The sequence below is a fragment of the Lepus europaeus genome, chromosome 5 (genome assembly GCF_033115175.1).
Source record: "Lepus europaeus isolate LE1 chromosome 5, mLepTim1.pri, whole genome shotgun sequence".
Taxonomy (NCBI): domain Eukaryota; kingdom Metazoa; phylum Chordata; class Mammalia; order Lagomorpha; family Leporidae; genus Lepus; species Lepus europaeus.
The window spans coordinates 151424048-151435136 of record NC_084831.1 but is presented as its reverse complement, the minus strand read 5'-3'; the positions used below and the strand labels follow the sequence as shown (position 1 = coordinate 151435136).

The 11089-nt window shown below is 57.3% G+C and overlaps 1 protein-coding gene across 1 annotated transcript in view; it reads left to right on the top strand.

Annotated features, from left to right (window-relative positions):
- Positions 1–8433: 8433 nt before the first annotated feature.
- Positions 8434–11089, top strand: part of LHX4 (LIM homeobox 4) — a 37708-nt gene continuing 35052 nt past the window's right edge. Inside the window, exon 1 of the mRNA XM_062193829.1 lies at positions 8434–8509. Within this exon, the coding sequence (XP_062049813.1) occupies positions 8434–8509 (76 nt within the window). The remainder of the gene's footprint in view (positions 8510–11089) is intronic.

Below are 11089 nucleotides of genomic sequence, written 5' to 3'. Positions count from 1 at the left end.
GCAGAACACTTGCCCGGGGGAACTCCTGCAGAATTCCGCTGACCCCTGAAGCGCTCAGTATTTTTTCCTTGACTGCCCAAAGTGGCCACAGTCCCAGGGCCGTTCCATGGTCCAGGGAGAGCTCTTGCTTATGATCCAGGGCTGTGACTGCAGGAGGGGCTGAGCAGTGAGACCCAACAGACCCCGCGTGCCCGTCCTTGCACACTAAGAACCGTCCCCACTCTGTGCCAGCCTCGTCCCTCCATTGTCAGTACCATCAGGTAGGAAACGCTCACTCTCACCTTTGTCAACTAGGTCAGTGGGGGCTCGGGGCACGTCCCACTCTGGCAGCCTGCAGCCCGGGCACAGACGCTGCCGTCTGCCCTGGTTCCCAAGTCCAGAGCCTGGCTCTCCTCCTGCGGCCTCTGCCTACACCTGACACTTACGTCTACAGTTTTTGGTTGCATGTGGAACCGCTGAGTTCAGCTCCTGCAGTAAAAGTCTCGCCAAGACGATGACGGGGAGGTTTTATAGATGAGTGTTGCCACCTGCAGCTGTTTGCAGTGGAGCCAGCCCGGGCTTTCCGCCCCTCCTCCGCCCATTTGTAGCATCCTCTGAGGCTTCTGAAAAAAAAAAAAAAAAAATGGATCCTTCAGGTAGGAGCTCAGCATTGGGTCCCTGGGCTGCAGCCCCGTGCAGGCAGCTCTTCCATTCCCTCGGCTGGGAAGAGGTGGGAATTGGCTGTGCCCCCAGCCCTAGGAAGCTTAAACAGAAGAGGGAGAGGATGTGAGGGCACCCAGCACACTGTAAAGCACTAGCAAGATGTCGGCCACCATTCATTCTCTTCTAAATATTTTTATTCATTTAATTTATCTGAAAAGCAGAGAGACAAAGAGGTCCTCCATCTGCTGGTTCACTCCCCAGATGCCCACAGCAGCCAGAGCTGGACTGAGCCAGAAGCTGGGGACTCAGTCTGGGTCTCCCACGTGAGTGGGAGTGATAGACACTCCGATAGGGAGGTGGGCATCCCAGCTGGCCACTTCTGCTGCGACACTCCAGCACCCGCCCCTAAGGTCACTCTTGAAGAGGACGGGAGGGGAGGGGACCAAGGTGCCAGCTTTGTGGCTTCAGGAGTCTTTTTAAATGACCTTGGAGACGAGGTCAAATCAGAACACAAAGACAGCAGTGCTGCCAGGAGGGGCAGGTGGAATGGCCTCTGAGGAGAAGGCCGAGAATCAGCCCAGCACTACCTCCCTGTCCCCTCAGCAGGAACAAGCCCTGGACACGGGGCCTCCTTCCAGGAGCTTTTCACAAGAGCTGCAGCTGCACCTGGGAGCCGTCCTGGCCCAACGACCCCACACATGGCATGTGAAAGCACGAGTCTCCCCCTCCAGAGGAGGACAAAGAGGAGTCCAGTGTGCCTGTGACCATGCCCTTGACGGTGCCCGTGGCTGTGGGGCTCTGTCCCAACCGCTTCCTAGGAAAAAGGAGCCCCTCACTTCTGCTCTTTGCTTGAAAATGTCCAAGAGATGTTCTTGCCCCCTCACATTAATATGAAACACACAAAAGAAAAGAACAGGAAAAGAAAAAAAAAGGCAGGAGTGGGTGCTGTGGTGCTGCAGGTTAGGCCTCTGTTTGGGACGCCCACATCTCATATCAAAGCTCCAGTTCGAGTCCTGGCTGCTCCACTTCCCATCCATCTGGCTGCTCATGTGCCCGGAAGGCAGCAGAGGAAGGTTCAAGTACTCGAGACCCAGATGGAGTTCCAGGTTCCTGGCTTTGGCCTGGTCCAGCCCTAGCCACTGCAGTCACTTGGGGAGTGAACCAGAGGATGGAAGAGCTCTCTCTGTCTCTCTCTCATACTCTGCCATTCAAACAAAGGAAAAAAGAAAAAGGCAAAATACTGCAGGGAGGTACATACAACCATGAAGGCAGGGAACATATCCAGGGGAAGAGCTTGCTGGGTGCTGCGGGTGATGCTGTGGGTGACACTCTGCAGAGAGAACTCAGAGGATGAGGTATCCCCACTCAGCCAGTGAGAGAGGAAGGCAGGCAACTTGCCAACAGTTACCTCAGTTAGGACGCATCCAGGTTGGGGTGTGAACTCAGGTAATCCGAGCCCTGGCCCAAATCACTGCTAACCCGGTTCTCAGACCCCTTCCAAGCCAAGGACGGCAGGTGCACCTGCCGAGACTTGCTGATGTCGCCTCGCAGGATTGCTGCTTGTCCTTGAGCAACATGAGCTTGGCCTCTCTGCACTTGGTGCTCCACAGGGCCCATCATGCCGCGGGCAGACAGTAGGTGCTCAATGAATGCATAGATTAAGGAACGGTCTAAGTGCCCTAGACTTTTTTAAAAAAATTTACTTATTTGTTTATCTGAAAATCAGAGAGTTAGCGAGAGGGAGGGGGAGAGAGAGAGAGAGGGAAGGAGGCAGGGAGAGAGAGACACATAGAGGAAGGGAGAGACACATAGAGAGAGGGAGATGTTTCATTCATTGGTTCAGATGCCCACAATGGCCAGGGCTGGGCCAGGCCACGGCCAGGAGCTTCATGCCAGTCTCCAACATGGGTGGCAGGTGCCCAAACAGTTGGACCATTTTCCACTGCCTTCCCAGGCTGTTAGCAGGGAGCTGGATCAGAAGTGGAGCAGCCAAGACATGAACAGGTCCCCATATGAGATTCTGGCATCTCAGGCAGCGGCTTTACCCACCATGGCACAATGCCAGCCCTACCCTCGATTTGTGATGAAAAATGAAAATAATGAACCCTACAAGTTGAATGAGACCCAGTTAAGTTCCCTGGTTTGTTCTGCAGCTCCCCTGTGCACACAAACCATGGGGTGCGACAGCTGTACAGAGAGATCTCAGGGAGTTGGCCTCACTGGGTCATGTACCCTGCACGGTCCATGGCCAAGCTGCGTCCAGACCTCCCAATCAGAGTTACTTGATGATGCATTCGGGCAAAAAGGGGGCCACACTGCCTGGCCGATGGGCTGCTTCCCCTCTGGGCAGCCTGGGCACAGCACCTGCCCTGCACTCTGCTCATTTGTAAAATGAGAGTAGTAATTGCACCTGCTCTGAAGGAGGGGCAAGGATTAATGAGAAACTCCCGTTGGAGAGCATCAGGACAGGGCAGGTGTGGTCAGCCGGTGCCGCTTCCCCTCCCCTAAATATCCCAGTGCCCTTCTCTCACCCTGAGTCCCAGCCACTCACTGAGTCAGAATCTTGGGAGTCAGATGCCCCAGGGCGGGACCGTCTCTTTGCGTGTCCCTTCAATTCCCGTGTCAAGGACACAGGGTAGGCTTCAGATGAGCAGTGACCAACTTCTGATCAGCACCCTGGTGGGTGAGATCCCTGCAAGGTTCTGGGAAGAGAAGGAGACAAATGACAAAGTGGTGAGCCCACGAGAAGAGCCTGTGACAAATGACCGGGAGGACCGGCTGGACAGATGGGGAAAGCAAAGGCCCCTGTCCTTTTATTGGAGAACTCCTTGTGGCTCCCGGAACAAGACAGTGGCTCCCCAGGGGCTGGGCTGAGGGTTGGTCTCCCTGGTTCTCTCTGCTGGGATGAGTAATATGGACCAGGGCAGGGGGTCTGTATCAATCTAGCCCAGCAGAAAAATGAATGAAAATTGAATTCCCCACGGAGAATCGGGGAGCTGTTATCCAGACAGAGATAAATCAAAGGATGCCACCGAGCCGGGGAGAGCAGGTTTCCAACAGCAGGAGAATAATTAAGGAAACAGTTTCAAAATGCAAATGATGGAAGAGGGTTTGAGAGGGTGAGGACAGGGAGGAGATGATTAGAGGAGGGGCGGTGAGATTTGTTCCTCGCACGAGAGAGGCTGGGGTTCAGGATTCCTGGCATCTGAGGGTGAACTCTCCCACTCTGTGAATCTCACACCGTGAGGGTCAGAAGACACGCAGTGTGCTGTGCAGAGTGGAAGGGGCTGAGAGTCAAAGGCTGGATTTAACTTTCAGCTGGTTCTACAGCTTAGTAGCTGTGTGACCTTAGGCAAACCACTTAACCTCTCTGTTTCCCAATAATCACATCCTAGCCCAAGCAGAATTATGAAGATCAAAGAAGGTAAAATACATGGAGGGAACTGTGTACAATGTAAAGACTTAGGCAAATGCAGGCTATAATCATATTTTTCCTACACTGAATTGCTCCTCTCACAATTGCATCCACTGCCACGTTGGGTTTGGTTCCCAGAAATGTGATGTATAAAGGACTAGTGTTAGATCGGAGGAGAGCCACACTACCACTGGCCCATCCCTGGTACCCGCCATCCTACTGGGTGCTAGCCCCCGGGGCTCAGGGCTGAGGTTGACCGGTTCTGTGGACCATTGTTCTAGGCAGGTTACCTGGCAACTCCCTTCCTCCCCACCCCACCCCAGCCTTGGTAGAAAAGCTTATGGAGTCAGCTCAAAGATTTCAGTCCCCACGGAGGACTTATGTGCTGGGTCACGGTGGGGAAGCATCTGACCTCTCTCAGAGTCAGCTGTTCTTCCAGCCTCCAGCGGGCAGGGACTCTCCTGTTAGCCTTCATTTCTCACATCCACCAAGTGGTATAAGAACGCCACTTGCTAGATCATTGAAATAGATGGACTTGTGTGGGTAGAGCAAATATCTTGACACTGAACTTCCAATAAATGGTGGTGGTTGTTATTACCACCATATGCATTATGTTGCTGTTGTTATGATTACTATTATTATTACCCACAGTAGGCATTTAAAAAAAAACCCTATGTGTTTAGGGGAAGCTCTTCACTTGGGTTTGCTCAGTTGTAGACGGGAAGGCGGAGGCCGCTGGAGGGAAGTGAAATGTGGCAGGTGCAGAGGTTACTGGAAGATCCTGGGAGTGAGACTTCCCTATCAGGAAGCACATGCCTCTTACAAGGGTGAGAACCTTTTTTTTTTTTTTTTTTCTGCCAAGGGCTGTTTAGATATTTATGACATCATTTGGGGGATACACAAAATTATCAACTGAAAAACTTGCCTGCTGTATGTACACTTATTGAATTTTGAGTTCTATCCGTGGTGGGCCTGGCAGGCTGGGTGTTCATCACCCCTGGGAGAAAGTGGATAGGGCTGAGCTGCATTGTATGTGTGCAGGTGCAAGGGAAACTGACATCCGAGTGACTTCCCAGGGCTCTTCTGCCAAGGGATGGGGTGAAACCTGCAGCCCCTGGATCAGCCCTGGGCACAGGCGTCTCCTCCACAGTAATGCTGGTCCACACCCAGTGCCAGCAGAGAGACATACGGTGGGAAGAGGCAGGGCCCCAGGAGGTTCATACCTGGGGAGCAAGAGTGGCAGAGAATATTTTAAAAATATATTTTAAATGATAAAAGGATTGACCACATATGCTGTGCATTTCACCACACAGGTTATCTTTTACTAATATTGCTAGAAAATATATACAAGTTACAGCAAATCTGGGAAAGAGAAAAAAGATTTCCATAATACGTCTCCCTAATATAATTTTTCCTAATATGCTTTTGAGTAATATTTTTATATAGATATATATTTCCTTCTGTTTTTTTCCCAGTGTAACAAAACATTTTTAGTTTTTCCTGCACTATAAAATAATGTGCGTATTGAGAAAACTGAAAAACAAAAGAATAAAATAAAAATAGCCACTGTACAGATAATCAGTCTTCCATTTTAGGATCTTTTCATATGTATCCTTCCTTTTAGAAAAAGACCCTAAACCTCTGTTTCATGTTGCGTTCCCACTTCCTAATAACTGTCAGACATGTTGTTACATTATTGACCGTCCTCTGTTGCTCTATTTCTAATGACTTCATAACGTTCCTCTTGCTCTAATTTCGTTAATAATTTAATTTACTAAATAATCCCCCATTGTCAAATAGTTAGGTTATTCTCTTTTTAAAGTGCTAAGAAACATCCTTGCCACTGCATCTTTATCAACAGCCTTGATTTTTTTCTTGGATAAATTTCTAGATGAGTTGGGTCAAATGCATGACACTTTTAGGTAATAAACCAGATTGTAAAAAATAAATAAATAAATAAAAAATAAACCAGCCCTCAGAAAACATGCCTCTTATTTGCATATCCTTATAGGAAATTGTTCTTTAATAATTTCCCCAGACCCAGCCAACCACCGGCATTATCAGTGCTTTTTTACTGGACTAACATGTTTAGAACCAAACACTACGTGTCCTGCTTTTTAAAATTTCAGTATTCCACCAGCATGCCCATGTTACTAGATTCCAATAGTTTCAATAACTGTGTAACATACTCTGAGCAAATTTAATAGCCTTCTCCAACCCAGTTTTCTTTTGTTTGAAATGTAGGGTTTTCCTTTTCCAAAACATAACACACATCTTCATGCGTGAAACTTAAAAAAAAAAAAAGTCTATAGATTGTTTATTGAAAGTAGGATTCCATGAGCTAAAGTGCATGAAAATTCCTGGGGCTGATCCGTGTGGCCGATTTGCTTTCCATCGGATCCCGAGGGTCCGCCAGCCCAGCAGCCCCGCCTGCGAGAGCACCAGTTTCGGGGACCTCCGTCCAGTCCGCCCCGCCGCTCCGCTGTTTGCTCTCCTGTTGTTTCTGGGGGAGACATTTAGGCAAACACCGAAAGCGTCGCTGTGTTCTCTGCTGTTTGTTTTTCCGCGCATTTTTCCCACCTGGCGCACTGGGATCACCTCGCAGGTACCCGGGGAAGCGACGGTGCCAGCCCGGCCCCAGGACACGTGGAAGTCACTGTGACCGCGCCGGGGACCCACGCCAGGCAGCGCCGGCCGCCCCCACCCACCCCCACGTTCCTCCCTCGCCGGCTGAAAGGTGGGCAGGTGTCCCTCGCTGGGGGACGAGGCCAGGAAAAAGAGGAAGGGGCTCTCTGGAAGGCTGGAGAGGGCGCACAGCCCCTCTTCCCGTGCCAGCTAGGCGCCACGAGGCTGGGAGAACGCGGCTGTCTTCATCCCTGGAACGAAATTGGGGGTGGGAGTGTCGCGGGCGCGGAGACCCCTGGAGGGGTCGGGTCTCCAGGCAGGAGGGGTGGGCTTCCCCGAGGCTCCGAGGCTCCAACCTTAGGCCCTCTGATGCACTTCCGCCGAAAACTCGCGCTGGGCAGCCTATGTTTTACGCGTTTCCACGCACGCCTTGTGTGTATGGGAGTCCGGAGAAGGCGCCCACGAGCAGCAGCCCAGCGCCCCGGCCGGCCGGGGAGCCCGGGGGCTGCGCGCCCGCCGCCGTCCTGCGCGCACGAGGGCTGGCATTGGCCAAGGCGCCCGCGCCTGCAGCCGGCGAGGCGGAGCTGGGCCGACACCCCCCGGGCGGCCGGGGAGGCCCCCCTGCCGGGGGGACGCGGGGTCCCAACTGGGCCGAAAGGGAAATTCAGAGCCCCCGCGGCGGGCAGGGGCGCGCCGGGGAGGACGGCGCCCCGCCACCACCGCGCGCTGCCCCGGCCGCCGCCCGCGCCGTGACTCGCGCGTTCTGGGCCGAGTACGGGCTGTCCCTGGCCCAGCCTCAGCCAGACGCGGGGGAGAGCGAGCAGGGACTGGGGAGTGCCGGCCAGAGAGGAGTTGGCCAGAGAGGAGGAGGAGGAGGACGGATGGAGTCATCCGGTGACGGAGCGCGCCCAGCCCGGCGGCGGAGAGAAGCCGGGGGACCGCGAGCGCGCGAGGGGGAGACGGCCACGCGTTCCTGGCCCGCGGAGGGGCTTCCCCGGCCTGGTTCCGAGCAGGGGGCGGGCAGCACGCGGGTGTCGGGCCGGGAACCACCCCCACCTCCCTCCCCCCGGGGAGGCCGCGCGGAAACCGGCCCGCCCGGACCACCTGCTGCCGCGGCCCGGCTGGCCGCAGTATTTATGCCCGGGGCGCGAGCCCGCACGCGGGCCGCGGGGAGGGTGCCGCGAAGCCCCGCCCCACTCCGCGCGGCCCCGCCCCCCGCACGGCCCGCTCACTTGGGGCGCCGGGGGTGGGGGGGCCCCACTCCGGCCGGGGTCGGCTGCCCGCCGCCGGGTGGGGGCAACTTGGCTGCAGGGCGGGCCTCCCTGCGGAAAGCGACGTCACGGCCGCTCCTGCAGTGTGAATGAATCAAAATGCCCGGGTGACCGCGGCCTCCCGGCGGCCGGCACGCGAAGGGTGGAGGGGGAGGGGGCGCGGCGGGGGGGGGGGGAGGAGGAGGAGGAGGAGGAGGAGGGGAGAAAAGCCAGAGCCGCAGCAACAGCGTCTCCTCTACCCGGGATGTGCACCAACCCCGGAGAGCGAGATCAAAGGCATCCGAACCGGACCGAGCGCGGCCGGGGGGGAGGGGCCGGCCAGCCTGTGGAGTCCTCCCCGAGAGGCCGAGGGCCCCGCGGCCACCGTGACTTCCGCGGCCTGCTCGGGCTTTTTATTATTTTCCAATCTCTGAGTCCAGCCAAGAGCGAGCGAGCGAGCGAGATCTCCGTGGACTGCGCCTGGCTGGCTCTCGCTCCAAGATGATGCAGAGCGCGGCTGTCCCCGCGGAGGGGGCCGTCAAGGGGCTCCCGGAGATGCTCGCTGTGCCGATGCAACGTAAGACACCCCCTTCCGCGCCCGCCGGGCTCGGTCCTCGGACCGCGGGCAGCCTCCGCGGGGCGGGCGGGCTGGGGCGCAGAGGCGGCCGCAGGGCAGGGGCCGCGGCCAGGGCGCCTTCCAAGGGCCTGGCTCTTGGCTCCTTGGGGTCCAATGTGGAAGCCACCTGGGTAGCGCTGGTGGCGGGTCGAGGATGCGCGAGCACCGCACCTCCAATACCTGGTTTCTCTGGGAACGCGGGAGGAGAGCGCTGTCTGGGGACCCCAGCGGGGTGAGCTGCAGGCCACAGGCGTCAGGGCGAGCAAGGGTGGTCTTCCTAATTGTCCCCCCCCTTGGGGGGGGGCACGTTCTGGGCTCACAGGACCGCTGGTGCAACTTCACCCCAGCTGGCGGGAAGTTGAAGAGCCAGTCCCACGCCCCCCAGGGCCGGGGGCGCGGAAGCCCGGGCCGCACGCTCCATCCCCGCGGCCAGTGCGCCCCTGGTGCGTCCCCAGCCGCTGCTGCCAGCGGCGCCCGCCGCTTGAACCTCCGGGAACCGACTGCTCCTGGTGAGGGAACCTGCTCATCACATTCCAGCTGCGAGGGGAATGCGGAGCGGGGAGAAGCACAGGGCCGAAGTTGTGGACTCGGGGGTCAACCCCGGCGCAAACCGCTCAGCGCGGCTCGAGTTTGGAGGGGAGAGACTGTGGTGTGTGTAAGCGTCTCGCCAGCCTGCCCGCTTCTCTCCCGCGCTCGCTCGAAATTAACCAGGCGGCGCGCGCTCCGGGCGGGTGTGTCCCCAGGTCTGTGTGTCTGGAGGGGTGTGCGCGCGCGCAGATATTTTCCCGGAGGGAATCTGTCTCCGTCCCTCACTACTGGAGACTCCGCGAGGGAGAATCCGTGCCGGGCCGGAACAGGTCTCAGAGCTTGGCGTGCGCGCACGCCTGGCGTGCGCAGCCAGAGTCCTGCCGCGTGCCTTGCGCGTCTGGCAGGGCGCTCCTGGGCACCACGGACACCGACGGTTCTCTCGCTCCTGGGCACCGCGGAGAGACCGGTCGGCTGGCCCAGGGGGGCTGTACTTTCTCCTGCAACTCCTTTGGTGGGGCAGTACGCCCTTGGGGTTTAAGGAAGAGCCGGCTCACGAAGGAACAGTGACCACCTACGAACCAGGGCGCACGAGCGCGCCCTCCTGCGCCCTGGCTCTCCACGGCAGGGTTTCTGTCTCGACGACGCCTCGAAGGACGGGCTGGCGAACGCGTGCCGTGGGCGTCCCTGGGAAGTTTTTGAGAAGGCACTACAAAGAGGAGCTTTATTTATCTTATTTAGATCGACCACATCCTACAGTTATTATTTGTGTCTTTCTGTGCCAACCGGTGTAGGACTGCGGCGCGCTTTGGAGAGACCGTGGCTAAGGCTTCGTGTCTAGTGGCCGTGGCCCGCAGGTGGCCTGCCCCTTGGCGCTGGGCTCTGCTCTGCGGGTCTGGGATGCCCGACGCTCTGATGATCTCACTTAGTGTCTCTTACTCAGAGACAGCTTTGGTGTTCGACGGCCGAAACGCACTTGTCGAAAATGCCCAGAACTTGCCTGCAGAGCTGCCGCTCGCCGGGGCTCTGGGTCTGGGTGGAAACTGTGTAAAACTTAATGAGGGAGAAAAAGGCATCACCCCAGGGTAGCCTAGGGAGGCAGTGCAGAACCAAGAGGGGGCGGCCAGTCTAGCCTGGGTTCTTTCGGCTGTGGGAGGAGACACAGGGGCCCCCGGTTGCAGGGACTTTTTACCATCCCCCCCCCCCAACTTTGGGATGTGTTTGTCGCCTTTAGCTTAACCGCCGGCGGCTAAGCTCCTACTGCCTGGAACCCGGGGATAAATGGGCTGGGCACTTTCCCTACAGATACACAAACATTCTCCCTCTTGGGAGTGGGCCCAGGGGTCTGGGGGTGGAGGGAGGGAAACAGCCCTGGGCCTCAGGGAGGAAGAGGGGTAACGGGATGTGGAGCGGGAACAACAGATGGGCCCTCTTTCGGGGGTCCGTCCAGCCCTTTAGCTGGAGGGCCTGGGGTACCCACTGCCCAGCACATACAGGTTCCCCATCTTCATCGCCCTGAGCCGGCGAATGGAGCTCTTGGGGTGGAAGTCTTGGAATTCTCTCAACCCCTGGACCTCTTGCGCTCTAGCCTCCAGGGGCGTTTTAGACGTTCAAACCCAGCTTGTTCCCACAGCAGGGGCTATTCCTTTGCTGTCTTCAGGAGAATGTTGCCAAATAACGTAATTTATGTCCCTTGGGCCCACACCCCTGCGCTCTTCCTTCCGACTTGGTCCGTCTCTGCCGCTGCTGGACCCCTGGGTAGTATGGTCGCCTCCGCCTGCGGTACCACGCAGAAGTCCTGCGGCCCCGGAGCGGTCCTCGAAGCCCCAACAGTCTCCGGACTGCCCCATTCGGCCCCTGCCCGGCCCAGACAAGCTCCGGCAGGCGGCAGGAGGCTGGGGGTGACCCCAGGAGCTGGAAAAGTAGAGCCCCCCCCCTTTAGATCTCGGCTGGACCCGCCGTTCCCTCCTGGGCCTGTGCCTCCGACGCCCACTCCTTGCTCTGGGAGGCTGGGAC